This window comes from Aplidium turbinatum, chromosome 12, assembly GCF_918807975.1.
Source record: "Aplidium turbinatum chromosome 12, kaAplTurb1.1, whole genome shotgun sequence".
NCBI classification, from domain to species: domain Eukaryota; kingdom Metazoa; phylum Chordata; class Ascidiacea; order Aplousobranchia; family Polyclinidae; genus Aplidium; species Aplidium turbinatum.
In genome coordinates, this window is record NC_137483.1 from 18,379,909 (window position 1) to 18,401,219 (window position 21,311).

Sequence of the window (21,311 nt, forward strand, 5' to 3'; positions counted from 1 at the left end):
ATATATAGGACCGCGTTTTGTTAAATTATTCTAGATTGGAAATCGTGATTCTAGATTGGAATATGTAATACTAGATAGGAAGCAGGTGCTTCATGTTGCTGTTATTATAGGTTGTTGTGAATCCAGTGGGATTCTTGTGAGGTATGCGTGAGCGAGATAGTTAGTTAGCGTTAGCGACTTTGAGAATCGAAGTGGATTATTTTGCGAGTGGATTTCTCGCTTGGATTACTTTGTTTAAGAGTTGTGAAATGTTGTTAATATATTCGTTCTTTGGAAAGAACGCTTGTTAGGCTTTTGATAGTTAAACGTAGGAACGACATAGATCTACGAGTCGTCGATATAAAGATTTGCAGTTGATCAACACCGTTCGCGTATTTTGGATTCAACGGCGGATTGTCAATTCGTGACATCCACTATGAAATCTCAAAGCCAGTTTCTGAAACATCGCAAAGATACACTTTCAGATGGTCAGCTGATCATATTAGCAGATCATATTTGCTGAAACTTACAAATTTACAGAAAAAGACGAGATCCAATCCATCACTGGAATACTGGTCAATGCACTCTTCAGTCTTCATGCCATTGTCATGTATCATTGACACCAAGGAGGGCTTTCATGTGATTCATTGTGCTTTATCTCAGATGATTTGCAACATGATACTGGATTTGTCCATGAGTTGCAAAAGAAACTCACAAGTTACATCAAGGAGAACTACCCTACTGTAACAAAACTAGAGTACTATTCTGATAGATGTGCAGGCCAGTACAAGAACTTTAAAAACATTCAAAATTTGTGTCATCATGAAGTGGGTTTTAACCTGAAAGCAGATTGGTCTTTTTTTGCTACATCACACATGCGTCATCACACACGACACACTACTCGCCAGGCTGGGCTTGCGAAACATTGAAGATGTCCTCCGATTCAACCGTCTCCGCTGGTTTGGACATGTTGAAAGAAGCAGCGGATGGATAAATCAATGCCGAGATGTCCAAGTTGCTAGTACGAAGAAGCCTGGACGTCCCAGAAAGACATGGAGTGATACCATAAACGAGGACAGGAAGCGGTGGCAGATGACCAACACTAGCCCCTTAGATCGTGATGAATGGAGACTGAGGATGTGCCTTGCCAGACCCCGTCCTACCTTGATTCTAGGGAATCAGACGTAAAACAGAAAGAAGAAGAACCACATGGCGAATCACCATGTGATGGTGTTGGAGGCACAGTGAAAAGGCTGGTAACGAGAGCAAGTTTGCAAAAAAACCTGGTGATCAACCCATTGACTCTGCAAAATTAGTGTTCCAATTTTGTAAAGACAACATTCATGGGATTTCATTTCAGTACCTCAATGCAACTGAAATTAAAACAACATGTGATAATTTAAACGGACTTAAAGAATGCCGAAAGCAAAAAACAACATACGTTGCTCTTATCCGCAAAACAGCAGCTGATCGCATGGCTTTCTCACACGGTATGGAAATTTCAAAGTAGATGGTGGAGTAACTTACGCTGCTGGAATAGTCACGTAACTATTCACTGCAATATTAAGTAAACCAGCTAAATTAGACGCGCTATTTTCAAGGATGTCTTCCCGCTGTGAGACAATTATGATTCAACAGAACGCATTGTTTTCTTTGCTATGTGTGAGAATTAAATCGAAAACCGATAAAAGAAAAGGTGTTTAATGGTCTTGGTCGCAGATATTGCCTTCATTAACGACGTCTCTTACCGCTATTATCACTTAGCTAACCTGACATCATTGTTTTATGCGGCCGCTAAGGTTTGCCATCGACTTTAACGATCATGGAATGTTATGTAGCCTAATAACAACGGTAACAACCTACACGCAAAAAAAATGATCTCTTAAGACAACTCTTTCTGCTGTTTTGTCTCGTAAGCTTTGCATATTGCTCAACAAATGCATAAAGTTTAGAATTGACAAGAAATCCTTAAATTTGAAAATTAAGTTTGAAATTGAATCACTGCAAATAAACGTATTCAAAACTTTTACTTAGGCCGACGCGATTTCACACTCCGTAAGCTAGGTCAACAATAATTTTAAGTGCGTTCATTTTGAAAACTGCCGAGCTGGAGACGACAGTTTGTCCTGTGTTAGTTGAACTTGTCTTTTTGAGGTGAAAATCACTTGCTAACATTTCGAACTATACTCGAGTATATTGCCATAACCGGAATGGCCCGTTTCGGTGAGTCCGATCGGGTGAGTCCGATTCGGTGATTCCGTTCCCTATTCAGTGATTTTTTGATTTTTTTTTTAAATTATGGTGTAACGTAGCCTAATTATCATTGCCGTTTTAGGGTTAGGGGCTGGGGTTAGGAGTTAGGAACTCACCGAATCGGACTCACCGAATAGTAGCAGACCCTAATATAGCCTACCGTACTGTATTTAATAAAAGACTATAAAGACTTTCGATAAAAAACAAGAGAAAAGAAAAAAACACTTCGCCGTTGTTAACACTTGAAGGTAAGTAATTAGAAAATAACAAAACGAGGTTAATAAAACTGATAGCGGGTTTTCACTCTGCTTGAGATCATGATTTTTCGCGTTTTATTTCGATAACTTCACTGTCGTGATCGTTGTTATTCACTCGCACGAAAAGAAAATGAATCGGTTTGTTTTCCAAATGTTTCAATTATGAGCTAACGATACCAAAAATTTTACCACTAGGCGTATTGCATGCGTAAAACTAATCGTTTCAAGCAGAGGTTCTGATAAATGCGGTTTGCGACCTAGGTGTCAATATAAACAAGACACTTATCTCAATTAAAGACTATTTTAATTAAGTAAAATAGCGTCATGGTTATGACGTCATCACCTTTATCGCCCCCCCCCCCAAGGTTTTTTGAAAAGTCGGCGCCTATATGCGTTAACCCATTGAGTGTGTACAGGAATAACCAGTACCGGTATACTAACATCGTAGGCTAACTTCCATAAAAGGAAAAAGAAATTAACTCATCTACAATATGTCATGTATCAAATTGCATTAATTCAATGTTTGTCAGGTCTATTGCCACAAACATGCCTGAGAATGAAGAAGAAAGTGAAACAACGTAGGACTATGCAAAGAACATAAGTACAAATACTTAGGAATTTCAGCAGACCAATAAAACTACTTTTACTAGTTAAATGTTTTTCAAGAGCACTATAGTGAAACTAAGCTGCAAATTGTAAAAAAATTGCAAATTTTCCAGAAAAATATGAAAAAACAAAAAAACGCGTGTTTGTTTTGGCCCAAGTTTTTTTTTGAAAAAAAACACCTTTTTTTTTAAAAATAAAAGGTTCGTTTTTTTGCATTTACATCTCTAAGTGTGACGTTGTTTGTGACATTTCAAATTACTCAAACTACACGTTCCAAAATTAAACAATAAATGCTATTATTACTACAAAAAAGTGCTCAATGCCAAGCAAAAGACCAAGCCGAGCGAATTACATCAACTTTAGCTATTACTTACTAAAACCTTACCAAACTGTTTTTACCGTAATAGGATGAGTTCATTCTAATGATCCTATTAAGATGAAACAGGCTGTTAAGGTTTTAGTAAGTAGTAGCTAAAGTTAATGTTCCATAATTAAATGTTTTTTTCACCGGTGAGTACCCATTGATGGCTTTCTGGATTAGATTTTTATTTGCTACTCCGAATACAATAATGAGTTTGCTTATGACATTTCAAGTTAGCAGATTGAGAAAAGAATCTTTCACAAACATAACATTGATATGGTTTTTCGGTAGTGTAAACTAGTTTGTGCGGATTTAAATTACTATGCGTGAAAACGGTTTATCACAAACATCACATGTATGTTGTCTTTCACCAAGATGAGTTAGCTGATGAGATTTCAAACCACCATATTGCAAAAATGACTTTTCACAAACATCACATATACGTGCTTTTTCACCAGTGTGAATTCAATGATGTCTTTTACAATGCAGATTTGCATCCAAAACCTCTTGACACATTAATTGCAACACGGTCGTTCCCTCAAGTGTTGTTTTTTGATGAGTAGGGGAGACCGGGGCAAGTTGTGCAACGGGACAAGTTGTGCAAGTCCCCGTTTGAAAGGAAATAAAGAGCGTAATGAATCTTTAACGCCATTACTATATTTTACCTATAATGCCTTTAAAGCACGTGAATTGCAGTTATCAGTTTTTTGGGCAGGTTAGGCTTGATCAACGATATTAGGTGTTTAGGTCTTAGGATCTAAATTCGGATGCAAACGAAATTTTGATTTTTTTGGATGCACAATAGAACTAGTCAAACTTTAGCAGTAGGGGTCAGTAGACATGTGATGTAGTTGTATTTTCGCAGGTAAATTTTTTTTGTACATTTGTTAGTTTTCTTGAAACTTTTTGTTCTTTAAAAAAAGTGTGAATGGAGCAAGTTGTGCAATTGATGATGGGGCAAGTTGTGCAACTGTAATATGGTCGCAATATGTTGCTCAACTTGCCCCTGGCACTAGTGTTGCTCAACTTATTCCATGGTGCTACACAGTTTGCCCACCATGGTGTTGCACAACTTGCCCCGGAAAAATAATCCGGGGCAAGTTGCGCAATCGTTACTTAAACTTAAATACAGTGCAAAATAATAAATAAAACCAACCAGTTTTTGTCTTAAAACTTGGCTTATTAGCATGTTTTTGAAATGCAATACTTGAGTCTTCGAAAAAGTTAGTATAATAAAAAAAAAATTTAAAAAAAAAACCTGCTGAACTTGCCCCGGTCTCCCCTACTCAATCCTGACTTGTTTTTGAAATGTTTATTACATATACGGTACTGCAGTTGATAGGACGGGAGATAACTCTCCTTGATACAAATATAGATGACATTTCTCGAATTCTGAAGCAGTTTTTAAATGATCTTGGACAATAATTTTATATGATTTGCATACTTTAGTAACTTCAAGCTTCATTTGAATCTTTACATGTTGGTTCGTACTAAAAGGCAACTCTATTAATAACATGTTATCTTTTGATAACAAAGGGCCCACTGATGACTTTTCACGTTCCAGTAGGTACGCATTTGTAACTGTTAATGGCGCAAAACTTGCAGTGAAATGGTTCCTCAGATGAACAATCTAACGATTGACCAACGATAATTTCAGTTTAAAATGCATATAACACACGGTACATACCACACAATGTCATTCAGAACTTCATTCTCAGTTGATTGGATTGGAGATGTTAATTCTTCCTGATGCAAAGATGGATAACATTCCTTGGTGTCTGGACCAATTTCCAAATGATCTTGACCAATAATTCCATAAGGTTGGCATACTTCAGAAACTTCAAGCTTCACAGTGACACTTTCATGTGGATTCATATTCAAAACTGGAGGAAACTGCAAACTGACTTAATAATCACTTATTTTATAATGTAGCAACTGAATGAAGTAATATTTTCCTGAAAATCAAACAGAACAAACATGTAAAAAGTAAAGATAAACAGTTCAAATTGCGAGTACGCAGAATCAACTTTGTCAAAAACATCACATTCATTGTTAAAAAACATTAAAAACAATAACCAAAGTCGATCATATGACAAACATGTAAATACAAAACATTCACAATTCATAACACCCAATAAGAATATGAGGTTGTAAAAATGTTATAACTCAAATATACACAGGCCTCGTCAACGTGCGAACACATAGTGTAGTGGTAACTGGAAACCTATGTAATTTAGGTGTAATTTAACAAACATCAGACTTATGCGGTTTTTCACCAGAATGAGTGAGCTTATGAGATTTCAAATTGCCAAATTGCGAAAAAGACTTTTCACAAACATCACGCTTATATGGCATTTCACCAGAATGAATTAATCTGTGTCGCTTCAAAATACTAGATTGTGAAAATGACTTTTCACAAACAACACATTTATATGGTTTTTCACCAGTATGAGTTAGCTTATGATATTTCAAACTACCAGATTGAGAAAAAGACTTTTCACAAACCTCACATTTGTATAGCATTTCACCAGAATGAATTAACCTGTGCCGCTTCAAATGACCAGATTGTGCAAACGACTTGTCACAAATATCACATTTATATGGTTTTTCACCAGAATGAGTTAACCTGTGCCGCTTCAAATGACCAGATCGTGCAAACGACTTGTCGCAAATATCACATATATATGGTTTTTCACCAGAATGAGTTAGCTTATGAGATTTCAAACTACCAGATTGAGAAAAAGACTTTTCACAAACCTCACATTTGTATAGCATTTCACCAGAATGAATTAACCTGTGCCGCTTCAAAATACTAGATTGTGAAAATGACTTTTCACAAACAACACATTTATACGGTTTTTCACCAGTATGAGTGATCTTATGAGATTTCAAATAACCAGATCGTGCAAACGACTTGTAACAAATATCACATTTATACGGTTTTTCACCAGTATGAGTTAGCTTATGATATTTCAAATTACCAGATTGAGAAAAAGACTTTTCACAAACCTCACATTTGTATAGCATTTCACCAGAATGAATTAGCCTGTGCGCTTCAAATGACCAGATTGTGCAAACGACTTGTTACAAATATCACATTTATATGGTTTTTCACCAGAATGAGTTAACCTGTGCCGCTTCAAATGACCAGATCGTGCAAACGACTTGTCACAAATATCACATATATATGGTTTTTCACCAGAATGAGTTAGCTTATGAGATTTCAAATAACCAAATTGCGAAAATGACTTTTCACAAACAACACATTTATATGGTTTTTCACCAGTATGAGTGAGCTTATGAGATTTCAAATTACCAGATCGTGCAAACGACTTGTAACAAATATCACATTTATACGGTTTTTCACCAGTATGAGTTAGCTTATGAGATTTCAAATGAGCAGATTGGGCAAATGACTTTTCACAAACATTACATCGATATGGTTTTTCACCAGTGTGAAATCGCTGATGTCTTTCCACTTCAGATTTGCATTTGAAACTCTTGTTACAAAGTTTGCAACAAAGCCGTTTGTTCAAATAAATTTTTTTGTGATTGATCAATGCTGACTTGCTTGGGAAATATTTATAACATATATTGCAATTGAAAGTTTTTTTTTCAGTTGTTTGGATGGAAGATAACCTTTCTTGATATAAATATGGAGGACATTCCTTAGTGGCTGAAGCAGTTTTTAAATCATCTTCGTCAACAATTTCATATGATTCAGGAACTTCAAGCTCGACTGGAACCTTTTCATCTGGATTCATACTGAAAAGTAAAGACAATTAATTGTTTCTAGCAAACTCATCATACAAATGATTCATACTGAAATTCGATAGCAACAGAAAGGATGGGATATGAAAAATTATAAACAAAGTAATATAATATGAGTAGGCCTACAAGACATTTTGACAAAAACAAATTTCCGTGAGACTATTGACTAAGGTTAATTTGGCGCAACAACCACTCGACATGGAATACATTCTACCGGAAGACTACGGGCTGCAAACTACATACTCTTTATTTTATCTTTGTCCTCTCTATGTCCAAAAAAAATTGTGTTGAAACGTATTCTCTTTTTTCAAGAATTTTTCGCTGTAAACTATTGATTCTTTTAGGACAGTTTGGAAGTAATCTACTACAATCCTCTGTGACGGAAGTCATCCTACCGCACCAACCCAATACTTTGTTGCCTAATTCTATTTTTGTCACTTCAAGACGTCATGCTCACCAAGTTAAATACTTGGATTAAGTGAACAGGAAGTCAAGGAAGCCAATCTTCACGTTCACTATGGAAAACCAGCACAAACTTTCCTGGAAACAATTCAATAACTAACAGAGTAAAGCCCAGACGAATAAAACTTGGCTAAAAATCGCCAATGACGGGAACTGTTTGTTGATGCTACAGTATTTTGCACCCAAGTGATGCAACTAAAATAACTTGGTGCTTTTATTATTATCAACAGTGTGACGTTGTTTCTGACATTGCAAATTATTGAAACGAAAAAAAAAACAGTTGTAACAAAAAACATTTCTACAGCCTACATATGTTCTTTCACTTATGAGTAGGGCAACCAAAAGTCAATAAAGTCAAAATTTTTCTGCTTTGTTCAAAGTTTATAAAACGTCCACAAACTAAATTTCAGGCTGACACGAAGTGAGGTTTCAAAGTTATTAAGTAAAAAAAAAGTCAAAATTCATGGTTAGGTTAAAATTTTCTTTTAACATAGTTTTTCTTCTCTCTATTGATATTTTATTAAAGCTACACACATACAGTACTGATTTTTTGTTGTAATTTCCGTTGCTATTCTGACGTAATAACCCATTTGTTGCAATTTCTGAGGTAATAATCTTGTTGCGCCCACTACTGACGATTGAATATTAGCCAACTACCCTGCTGTTGATGAGTTGGTTGCCAGGGTTAAAGCAGTGACCATTAAAAACAGGTCAAGAAGAGCTAGTTTTACTTCCATCGGCCAACCTCCACAGCCAAATGTAACTAGATTGTCCCTTGGTTGAAAGCTGCTTTCTATTATTCAAGAAGTTTAACACAAGTCGGAAATATTGTGGAAGGCTTCCATGATGGTGGTGTCTTGCTGCGGCGTGCTCAAGATGCTGTAAAAGCTCCCAATTTAGCTACTAACCTTGTAGAAATAGAGGAGCAGTACAGTGCACTGTTTGATTTAATTTAGAAGATGGAAGACAGCCGATACACCATTCAAGAAGCTTACCAGAAAATGAGGTCCCTTAACTTTGGTGTTGATGGCTGCCAAATTGGAAAATATATTCAAGCAAGAATCTCAAGGAATGACATCAAGTGCATTGTGAAAATGGGACGAGATGATATTTCACCACATTTTTATAGCCTGTTGAGGAACTCCCAAGCAACTTCTGTATCAGTAGAGAGAAGCTTCTCTATTTTAGGAAAAATTTTGGCGAGAGACAGGAACTTCAAACGCGATAATGTGAAACATTACTTGATGTTGAAGTATAATAGTGCAGAGCCCTTTCAGTAATTTCGGGATATTTAAAGACACTCCATATTTATCTTTTGCAGTTTTTCGAGTGACTTTCATTACATGTTCGTTAGCTGTGGTGTCGTTGAGTCTTCCACATTTTTCTCATATTTCATAAGAAAAAGAAGATATCCTTACCTAACGGTTTGATTTCTAATGTGCTTTGTATTTCACGTTTAAGTTGCAAACGCAGAAAGCTATTGGTCAAAATTAGGTCAAAATTTGTAAATTATAAAGTCAAAATTTCAAGTTTTTAGGTCAAAAAATTGGTTGCCCTACTTATGAGTGTTCACAAATGACTTTCTAGTTTGCAACTTTGAAACTCCTAATTAAAGAATCACTGCAAAATAGTTCATCTTAAAGGCATACTAAATGAAATTTTCAAACTGGAATTAAGCATTAAAATGCGTAAACTGAACATTCAAGAATACATTTCAAGAAAAATTACCGAAAAAAATTTGTTGTCAATGGCGCTGGCAATGCCCAAAGTCCAATGTTTCATTTATTTTCATTTTTTTTTCGAAATGACCAAAAAGTGCAAACACTGCTCGAGAATACGTCACAAAAGACAGCAATAACAAAAGCCACATTACAACATCTGATGTTTTAACATCAGATCTGAGGTTTTAAGCCAACTGTCTGATGTTTTGATGTTGAAATCTGATGTTTTGATGTACATACATACATAGCCTACAGTTAAACCGCCGGCAGTAACAAATGTTGCGTGATCAGCTGATTGCTCGTCTTTTATTACGTAGACTGTACAGTCGCACGCTTCGCTGCTCAGGCCCATTCTGGTTTTGAAAGCTCTGACAAAAGTACGCGCGGAATGCTGATCAGACCGCAATGGGGCAAAATTTTATTGAAAATTGTTTTATGGTAGCATGTTAAACACAAAGAACGTGGAAAATCGCCAAGTTAGGTTTTTCCTTTAGTATCCCTTTTAATAACTATCTTAGTGTCAATAAGTAGAACTGACCAACAATGATGAACGTTTAAAATGTTTGCAGCATACCGTATTTTGCTATACACTGCAGGGGTTCTTAACAGGGAGTAAATTTACCCCCTGGGGATAAATTTTACCTACCGAGGGGGTAAATTTACTGAATCATAAATTAAAGCAAACTTCATTTTTTAGTTATTAAAAAAACTGGTAGTGACGTTGCACTCAATTTTGATTCAAATTTATGCTTAATGTAAGTTTTCGTGTTTTTCTTTTATCTCCACGCAAGCAGACTACCAGTTTCATTTCAGCAGCGTATGTATGCTACATTTTTACTGTACACAACCTAATTAGGACTTTGAGTTTTCGAACTAGGCTACATGGTGAAATCGAGATTTTTCTTCGTGAACGCAAATCCTCGTTGAGTAAGCACTTTGGCGACAACAAATTTATTGGTGCATTGGCTTACTTGACAGACATTTTTTCAAGTTTGAACCAGCTCAATATGCAAATACAAGGAAAAAGTGTTACCATTATAGATGTACATAGGCGTCGATTTTTTCTTAGAAGAGAGGAATTCTGGGTGAGCAAGAATTTTCAAACAGATTTCATCGAATGTATATGTTCGCAAATTCGCAATGGTTAGTCTTTCTCACAAAGACTGCGTTTAGCGTCGCTGCAGCAATTAAGCTTTAATAGGTTTGATATTTGCTTCCTTGCGATCTTATGAGCGTTGCTAAACTAAACAAATTTCATTTATGTTTTCCTTTGCAACCTAAAAAGCGCGTGACTCGTGACCAGTTTTTTTTTAAGGTTTGGTTTGGGTGACCGCTAAGTAGTTTTAAGAGGCCGCAAGTGTTTCATTTAAATACCAAAAAATAGCCATATTTGCTTAAGACATAGCGAGAAACAACCATTACTTTTCTACTGTAGTTGCAAGTCCAAATTTTGGGAAACCGCTGGAGAAATTTGGGGGACCGTTTTGGTCCCCCAAAACACCTTAAAAAAAACACTGCTCGTGACCTGTTATCTTTAAAGTGGCGTCTTCGGATTTCCTGCAAAACGTTTGGACAGGTTACTACAGTAACAAGTACCATCAGGATTAAGACGCATCCACTGGAATTCGGAAAAAAAGCTTTTTTGCAACACACGACCTTCCCGAGCCGGAAGTAGATCCGACAGCATGCTAACGTCAAATGGAACAGGTAGAGATCTAGTCCTCGAAATTAGCATATTTTTATTTCGGCAAAAACGTTGCCGAGGCCAAACGGCAAAAGTTGAAATTGCCTCGGCAATTGCTGTGAACATTTATTAGGAAAAGATTGTACCAAAACATGTACAACGAGAAGCGAAAAATATACTAGAGTAGGCTAGTCCATTGCGACCGCATTGTTTGATTTGCTGTGATGTAATAATACCAAAAGTAGCGATAAAGCGAGCAATGCGATACGCTGTTACGGTAATTCACGTTAAATAACTCATGAGGGGAGAGGAAGTAAGTTAATTTTGGGTTGATTCAACGTTCGAGTCAGCACAATTTTAACTATCCCGGCGGGTTATATTGCGCAACAACAATGCCCAATAAGAAATTGACGTTTGTTTTACATTAATTCGACATCTAGCGACGTTGAATTATCATAAAATAACGTTAATTGCTCAACCAGGTACCAGTAACAAATTAATAGCTCCCTGCGAGAAGATTGCCTCAATTTAACTATAAAGCTAACATAATTTCGGCACAAGTGGACACTGCGAGCAACACAAGTAAGTTTGATAAAGAAATAGTCAGAATCGGTATCATCAGATGCTGTATCAGCTGGACGAGATAACGGAAAGCGAGGCGCAATAAGGAGTAGATGCTTACAATAATTTGACGTTCACTAGCGTTAAATCAATGCAAATAGGGTGATATTTCTATAAAAGATTCAATTCTTCCAGCTGGGCACATGTCTAAGCGCCGGCGAACTAGGAAGTAACCCAAATAAAGAAAATTAGTTTTTTTTCTTGTAATCTTGTGGTCCTTATAAGTGCTCGTGTGGCTTCGACATTTTTATTGCCGACGCTAATGCGCCATTCATGCATCTGCGTCGGCAATTGCCAATTGCCGACGCTAATTTCGAAGACTGCAGATCCATGGCTCAAGCTGTCTTCTACTGTATAACTACCGGTGCATTGCCTGAGACATTGACTTCACCACTGTCCATCCTTGAAGCGTTGCTTTCTTCATCAATGTTATATCTACGTTGATTCGTGCTGGACGTGGCTTCTTCAGCGTTATCATCTCGACGCCTTTTGGAAGCTGGTTTTAAGAACGTGCGAATAAATGTTTGACTTTGCTTCATGTTTAACTTTTCAATAATGAAATGACAACATCGCGCGGTGCCCCAATTTATACCCAGCAACAAGTTGGTGAGGAAAGATTAGTAAAAAGCGATTGTTTCAGTACGTCTTTAGTTTGTATCGGTTATTTTATTGTCATGTTCATTATGATGTCATATTCATATTCCCTTACGCTGACCCAGAACTGAAGTTTGATTGTGACGTAACGAAAGTGAGACCATTCGGAGAAAAGATCAAACGTGGCTTTCTCTGACCAGGAATTGCCATTGTGTGGCAGTTGCCGTAGCAACAACAATGCAGTGAGCACCGCCTTTTTTCAACGCAGCGTTGTTGCGAAATTGCTTTGTTCTGTCGGACACCTAGCGAGAGACATAGCGTAAAACAAGAAGTTGCGCTGCAGTTGGTTGGATAATTCAGCGTTTAACAAAAACGGAAATAATTGTAACTAACACTTTATAAGTGTCATGAAAACAGGGTGGGCGAAACATATTTCGCCCACCCTATTTCGACGCCTATGTAGATGTACATGATAAAATTCAGGGCTTTCAGACAAAATTAGATCTGTGAAGTAGAAGAGTTCAAAAAGGAATTTACGCAAATTTTCCAACATTAATTTTTATGATTGGAAAGTCAGTAGAAGTCGCAACAATATTTCTGACCTCGAAGTCGAAATATGCCAGCGCCTTGATGCCTTAAAAAAGAACTTTGACGTGACGATCAAAAACAAGCTGTTTATTATTTTGTCGAAGACAATCGTGTCTTCGGCAAATAAACAGCTTGTTTTTGATATTTGCCAAAGTAAATTCAGACAAATAAGGATGTTTTGCATTTCTTCGCATGGTTGACTGGACACGATGACATCACAAGGGGCCACCAAAACGGTGGGGGTAAATTTTACTTTTTTCATTCGGCAAGGGGTAAACGAGACAAAAAAGGTTAAGAACCCCTGCCATACAGGGTTTCATTCTCAGTTGGTTGGATGGAAGATAACTTTCTTTAAGAAGATAACTTTCTTTATATGAATTACATTTCTTGGTGTCTACAACAGTTTCCATATGATGTCTATCAATGATTCCATAGGGTTCGCATACTTTAGAACAGGGGTTCTTAACCTTTTTTCCCTTATTACCCATTTCTGTCCAAATCAAAGTCCCATTACCCAAAATCTAATTTTATCTATATTACCATATTAAAAATATAAAACAGCGTTATTCAACAAAAACAACATTTAATGTAAACATCAATAGTTTCAGTGAGACATTTGCGCTTTTTTTGTGTACAATAGATGCAATATTGGGTGCGATTTTGGTTACTGCACAAAGCAAATCTGACTTCAGACTCAACAGCTTGTTTCGTAATTTTGACTTCAAAGCAACAACACTTGAAAATGCTGATTCACAGAGATAAGTGGAAGGGAACATAGTCAACAATGTTAGTGGTTTTGCACAACTTTTGGATATGCTTTCCCCATCATTCCCCAGAATTTTCCCAAGCTTTCATCTTCAAAAGAATATACAGTAGAACAGGTTAATCCGGATTCGATTTGACCGGCGATTCCATCCGGATTAGGCGAAGGTCCGGATTAACCGATGACGGTTCTATCAAGCCTGACGTTACCTAGATAGAAGGGTATCGGTAAAAATCACCGAAGTTGAACGCATTAGTGTGGTCATCTGCCAATTCCGAGACGCGCGATCACCACATTAGCGACCCAGTGACAGAGTTCTTTTGTAATGCAGTATGCATGTAAAATGAATGTATTTGTAGACTCTGCGTCTAACGCAAGAACACACTGGCAAAAGTTACATCTTCAGACATGCGTGTCGGAATAATCTGTAGTCACTCAAAACTTTTGAAAACAGTTACCGAAGACGAGTTTCTATGGAAAACTTACAAAAAATCGGGCAAATCCGGATAAAGCAATAGAGAAAGCGCAACTTTTGTCCGGAATAGGCAAAGATCCGGATTAAATAATCCGGATAATCCAAAGCTGTTTCTCAAGAAAAAGATTACAAATCATTTGTACTTCCAGTTTTATCCGGATTAGGCGAAGATCCGGATTAACCGAGTTCTACTGTAGCTCGCTCGTCTCAACACTAACTCTAAATGTACACTTAGCTATACTACTTCAAACAGCAACGCAGCCATCAAGCTTGCTCATAAAACAACTGAACTGATTATACAAGAAAAATCTTACTATCATGTCACAAATATGAAATACATAAAACCGGCAACAAAAATAATGCGAAAAATAAATCACTATGACGAAACAATTCTAAAAATGATAAAATATCACTGTGTTTGTTTGGTTGTTTTGAACGGACTCAAAACATCAAAAAAAAGTATAAGTAATAAAGCAACTTTACCACTTACAGCTGTGACATTGTTTGTTACATCTATAATTCTAAATATTCTGGTTCAGCTGATTACCCACCTGCTATCCTGAAATTACCCACATGTGGGTAATTACCCATAGGTTAAGAACCACTGCTTTAGAAACTTCAAGCTTCACAGGAACATTTTCGTGTGGATTCATATTCAAAAGTGAGGGAACAACAAACTGATTTTAAAAAGATTTACTTAAAACAACGTAGTGAAATGAAGCAATTATTTTCTGAAAATCACTAAAAACATGAAAAAGGTGAAGATAAACTTTTCAAATTACGAGTACGTAGAATCAACTTTGTCGAAAACATAACATTTATATGGGTGATTCACCAGAGCAAATACTTCTAAGCTGATGTAAAAACGATTGGTCAAATAAAACACAGTGGTCAATTAACTTTGTTTCAAAAACGTAATATTCATATAATGCTTCATTGTAACAAAGTGTAACTTTTTTAGGCTTTTCAAAGAATTTGAGAAAAAATATGTTGTTCCATTTACAACATATTAGTAGGGGCGTGAGACCAGAGGGGGGTACCCAAAAAATAGTAGGCTATATCCAATTTTATTTTGATAGATATACTAAATCTAGGCTGTATACCAAATTTTAGGTCAAAATATTGAAAAATCATTCATTAGGGGCAAAAAATGTGATTTTTGACCCCAGCGAGGGAATTTTTTTCATAAAAATTAATTTCGGATATAAAATCTGACACAGTTGAGGGAATCGGTTGATTTAAAAGTGTATTCCTACTCATTTTTCAGCAATGAATCCATTTTTGGTAGTTAAAATCATCTACCTCATGTAGAAAGTGGCCAAAACTTGATTTTTCTTCCAAAAATACCACTCGAAAAAAAAAATTATTGTAAAAATCTTCTTGCTGTGCCCCCACATCCCAACTCCAGTATTTTAAGCCCTCGTGTGAGATGGTCAGAATAAATGCAAAGATTTTGGTGCAAGAAAAAGTGAAAAAGCTCTTGAAATGGCCAAATGGTACCATTTTTAGTAGCCTACAAGCGAAAAAAAAAGGGTACCATTTTTACTGCAGGCAAAAGTTTCTAGAAAATTACCAAAATTATTTACCATTCTCAGTTATTTTGACAGATTGTTAATATTCCAAGTTTTTGAGTAGTATGGCTCCTACATCTACTGATTATGTATTTTGTTTTAATGATAAGCTGCCACTAAAGTATGAAATTGTGTTTGGAGTTATTGACAAATCCAAGAATGGGCCTCCATCTGGGCCCATTCTTGTGTACTGTGTACAGTAGTATTCAGTGTTAGTATATATAGGACCGCGTTTTTGTTAAATTATTCTAGATTGGAAATCGTGATTCTAGATTGGAATATGTAATACTAGCTAGATAGGAAGCAGGTGCTTCATGTTGCTGTTATTATAGGTTGTTGTGAATCCAGTGGGATTCTTGTGAGGTCTGCGTGAGCGAGATAGTTAGTTAGCGTTAGCGACTTTGAGAATCGAAGTGGATTATTTTGCGAGTGGATTTCTCGCTTGGATTACTTTGTTTAAGAGTTGTGATATGTTGTTAATATATTTGTTCTTTGGAAAGAACGCTTGTTAGGCTTTTGATAGTTAAACGTAGGAACGACATAGATCTACGAGTCGTCGATATAAAGATTTGCAGTTGATCAACACCGTTCGCGTATTTTGGATTCAACGGCGGGTTGTCAATTCGTGACATCCACTATGAAATCTCAAAGCCAGTTTCTGAAACATCGCAAAGATACACTTTCAGATGGTCAGCTGATCATATTAGCAGATCATATTTGCTGAAACTTACAAATTTACAGAACAAGACGAGATCCAATCCATCACTGGAATACTGGTCAATGCACTCTTCAGTCTTCATGCCATTGTCATGTATCATTGACACCAAGGAGGGCTTTCATGTGATTCATTGTGCTTTATCTCAGATGATTTGCAACATGATACTGGATTTGTCCATGAGTTGCAAAAGAAACTCACAAGTGACATCAAGGAGAACTACCCTACTGTAACAAAACTAGAGTACTATTCTGATGGACGTGCAGGCCAGTACAAGAACTTTAAAAACATTCAAAATTTGTGTCATCATGAAGTGGGTGTGTCAAACTTGAAAGCAGATTGGTCTTTTTTTGCTACATCACACATGCGTCATCACACACGACACACTACTCGCCAGGCTGGGCTTGCGAAACATTGAAGATGTCCTCCGATTCAACCGTCTCCGCTGGTTTGGACATGTTGAAAGAAGCAGCGGATGGATAAATCAATGCCGAGATGTCCAAGTTGCTAGTACGAAGAAGCCTGGACGTCCCAGAAAGACATGGAGTGATACCATAAACGAGGACAGGAAGCGGTGGCAGATGACCAACACTAGCCCCTTAGATCGTGATGAATGGAGACTGAGGATGTGCCTTGGCAGACCCCGTCCTACCTTGATTCTAGGGAATCAGACGTAAAACAGAAAGAAGAAGAACCACATGGCGAATCATCATGTGATGGTGTTGGAGGCACAGTGAAAAGGCTGGTAACGAGAGCAAGTTTGCAAAAAAACCTGGTGATCAACCCATTGACTCTGCAAAATTAGTGTTCCAATTTTGTAAAGACAACATTCATGGGATTTCATTTCAGTACCTCAATGCAACTGAAATTAAAACAACATGTGATAATTTAAACGGACTTAAAGAATGCCGAAAGCAAAAACAACATACGTTGCTCTTATCCACAAAACAGCAGCTGATCGCATGGCTTTCTCACACGGTATGGAAATTTCAAAGTAGATGATAGAGTACCGTAAGTTACTCTGCTGGAATAGTCACATAACTATTCACTGCAATATTAAGTAAACCAGCTAAATTAGACGCGCTATTTTCAACGAAGTCTTCCCGCTGTGAGACAATTATGATTCAACAGAACGCATTGTTTTGTTTGCAATGTGTGAGAATTAAATCGAAAACGATAAAAGAAAAGGTGTTTAATGGTCTTGGTCGCAGATATTGCCTTCATTAACGACGTCTCTTACCGCTATTATCACTTAGCTAACCTGACATCATTGTTTTATGCGGCCGCTAAGGTTTGCCATCGACTTTAACGATCATGGAATGTTATGTAGCCTAATAACAACGGTAACAACCTACACGCAAAAAAAATGATCTCTTAAGACAACTCTTTCTGCTGTTTTGTCTCGTAAGCTTTGCATATTGCTCAACAAATGCATAAAGTTTAGAATTGACAAGAAATCCTTAAATTTGAAAATTAAGTTTGAAATTGAATCACTGCAAATAAACGTATTCAAAACTTTTACTTAGGCCGACGCGATTTCACACTCCGTAAGGTAGGTCAACAATAATTTTAAGTGCGTTCATTTTGAAAACTGCCGAGCTGGAGACGACAGTTTGTCCTGTGTTAGTAGAACTTGTCTTTTTGAGGTGAAAATCACTTGCTAACATTTCGAACTATACTCGAGTATATAGCCATAACCGGAATGGCCCGTTTCGGTGAGTCCGATTGGGTGAGTCCGATTCGGTGATTCCGTTCCCTATTCAGTGATTTTTTGATATTTTTTTTTTAAATTATGGTGTAACGTAGCCTAATTATCATTGCCGTTTTAGGGTTAGGGGCTGGGGTTAGGAGTTAGGAACTCACCGAATAGTAGCAGACCCTAATATAGCCTACCGTACTGTATTTAATAAAAGACTATAAAGACTTTCGATAAAAAACAAGAGAAAAGAAAAAAACACTTCGCCGTTGTTAACACTTGAAGGTAAGTAATTAGAAAATAACAAAACGAGGTTAATAAAACTGATAGCGGGTTTTCACTCTGCTTGAGATCATGATTTTTCGCGTTTTATTTCGATAACTTCACTGTCTTGATCGTTGCTATTCACTCGCACGAAAAGAAAATGAATCGGTTTGTTTTCCAAATGTTTCAATTATGAGCTAACGATACCAAAAATTTTACCACTAGGCGTATTGCATGCGTAAAACTAATCGTTTCAAGCAGCGGTTCTAATAAATGCGGTTTGCGACCTAGGTGTCAATATAAACAAGACACTTATCTCAATTAAAGACTATTTTAATTAAGTAAAATAGCGTCATGGTTATGACGTCATCACCTTTATCGCCCCCCCCCAAGGTTTTTTGAAAAGTCGGCGCCTATATGCGTCAACCCATTGAGTGTGTACAGGAATAACCAGTACCGGTATACTAACATCGTAGGCTAACTTCCATAAAAGGAAAAAGAAATTAACTCATCTACAATATGTCATGTATCAAATTGCATTAATTCAATGTTTGTCAGGTCTATTGCCACAAACATGCCTGAGAATGAAGAAGAAAGTGAAACAACGTAGGACTATGCAAAGAACATAAGTACAAATACTTAGGAATTTCAGCAGACCAATAAAACTACTTTTACTAGTTAAATGTTTTTCAAGAGCACTATAGTGAAACTAAGCTGCAAATTGTAAAAAAATTGCAAATTTTCCAGAAAAATATGAAAAAAAACAAAAAAACACGTGTTTGTTTTGGCCCAAGTTTTTTTTTGAAAAAAAACACCTTTTTTTTTAAAAAAAAACACGTTTTTTTTTTAAAAATAAAAGGTTCGTTTTTTTGCATTTACATCTCTAAGTGTGACGTTGTTTGTGACATTTCAAATTACTCAAACTACACGTTCCAAAATTAAACAATAAATGCTATTATTACTACAAAAAAGTGCTCAATGCCAAGCAAAAGGCCAAGCAGAGCGAATTACATCAACTTTAGCTACTACTTACTAAAACCTTACCAAACTGTTTTTACCGAAATAGGATGAGTTCATTCTAATGATCCTATTAAGACGAAACAGGCTGTTAAGGTTTTAGTAAGTAGTAGCTAAAGTTAATGTTCCATAATTAAATGTTTTTTTCACCGGTGAGTAGCCTACCCACTGATGGCTTTCTGGATTAGATTTTTATTTGCTACTCCGAATACAATAATGAGTTTGCTTATGACATTTCAAGTTAGCAGATTGAGAAAAGAATCTTTCACAAACATAATATTGATATGGTTTTTCAGTAGTGTAAACTAGTTTGTGCGGATTTAAATTACTATGCGTGAAAACGGTTTATCACAAACATCACATGTATGTTGTCTTTCACCAAGATGAGTTAGCTGATGAGATTTCAAACCACCATATTGCAAAAATGACTTTTCACAAACATCACATATACGTGCTTTTTCACCAGTGTGAATTCAATGATGTCTTTTACAATGCAGATTTGCATCCAAAACCTCTTGACACATTAATTGCAACACGGTCGTTCCCTCAAGTGTTGTTTTTTGATGAGTAGGGGAGACCGGGGCAAGTTGTGCAACGGGACAAGTTGTGCAAGTCCCCGTTTGAAAGGAAATAAAGAGCGTAATGAATCTTTAACGCCATTACTATATTTTACCCATAATGTCTTTAAAGCACGTGAATTGCAGTTATCAGTTTTTTGGGCAGGTTAGGCTTGATCAACGATATTAGGTGTTTAGGTCTTAGGATCTAAATTCGGATGCAAACGAAATTTTGATTTTTTTGGATGCACAATAGAACTAGTCAAACTTTAGCAGTAGGGGTCAGTAGACATGTGATGTAGTTGTATTTTCGCAGGTAAATTTTTTTTGTACATTTGTTAGTTTTCTTGAAACTTTTTGTTCTTTAGAAAAAGTGTGAATGGAGCAAGTTGTGCAATTGATGATGGGGCAAGTTGTGCAACTGTAATATGGTCGCAATATGTTGCTCAACTTGCCCCTGGCACTAGTGTTGCTCAACTTATTCCATGGTGCTACACAGTTTGCCCACCATGGTGTTGCACAACTTGCCCCGGAAAAATAATCCGGGGCAAGTTGCGCAATCGTTACTTAAACTTAAATACAGTGCAAAATAATAAATAAAACCAACCAGTTTTTGTCTTAAAACTTGGCTTATTAGCATGTTTTTGAAATGCAATACTTGAGTCTTCGAAAAAATTAGTAAAATAAAAAAAAAAGATTTAAAAAAAAACCTGCTGAACTTGCCCCGGTCTCCCCTACTCAATCCTGACTTGTTTTTGAAATGTTTATTACATATACGGTACTGCAGTTGATAGGACGGGAGATAACTCTCCTTGATACAAATATAGATGACATTTCTCGAATTCTGAAGCAGTTTTTAAATGATCTTGGACAATAATTTTATATGATTTGCATACTTTAGTAACTTCAAGCTTCATTTGAATCTTTACATGTTGGTTCGTACTAAAAGGCAGCTCTATTAATAACATGTTATCTTTTGATAACAAAGGGCCCACTGATGACTTTTCACGTTCCAGTAGGTACGCATTTGTAACTGTTAATGGCGCAAAACTTGCAGTGAAATGGTTCCTCAGATGAACAATCTAACGATTGACCAACGATAATTTCAGTTTAAAATGATTATAACACACGGTACATACCACACAATGTCATTCAGAATTTCATTCTCAGTTGATTGGATTGGAGATGTTAATTCTTCCTGATGCAAAGATGGATAACATTCCTTGGTGTCTGGACCAATTTCCAAATGATCTTGACCAATAATTCCATAAGGTTCGCATACTTCAGAAACTTCAAGCTTCACAGTGACACTTTCATGTGGATTCATATTCAAAACTGGAGGAAACTGCAAACTGA

The 21,311-nt window shown here is 36.5% G+C and overlaps 1 protein-coding gene across 1 annotated transcript; it reads right to left on the reverse strand.

Annotated features, from left to right (window-relative positions):
- Nucleotides 1–876: 876 nt before the first annotated feature.
- Nucleotides 877–21,282, reverse strand: LOC145780644 (uncharacterized). The gene is made up of 5 exons (XM_082592268.1): nucleotides 21,095–21,282; nucleotides 6,586–7,221; nucleotides 5,799–6,502; nucleotides 5,144–5,339; nucleotides 877–1,012 (listed from the first exon to the last, which is right to left on the reverse strand). The coding sequence occupies exons 1-5, from the start codon at nucleotides 21,280–21,282 to the stop codon at nucleotides 877–879; spliced, it is 1,860 nt and encodes a 619-aa protein (XP_082448394.1).
- Nucleotides 21,283–21,311: the final 29 nt, after the last annotated feature.

Coding starts and splice junctions, on each gene's coding strand:
- LOC145780644 (XM_082592268.1), bottom strand. CDS start 21,282: ATGAATCCACATGAAAGTGTCACTGTGAAGCTTGAAGTTTCTGAAGTA. Junction 5,340..5,798: donor TGGTGAAATGCCATATAAGC/GTGATGTTTGTG, acceptor AGTTTCCTCCAG/TTTTGAATATGAATCCACAT. Junction 1,013..5,143: donor GTTCTGAATGACATTGTGTG/GTATGTACCGTG, acceptor TGGGACGTCCAG/GCTTCTTCGTACTAGCAACT.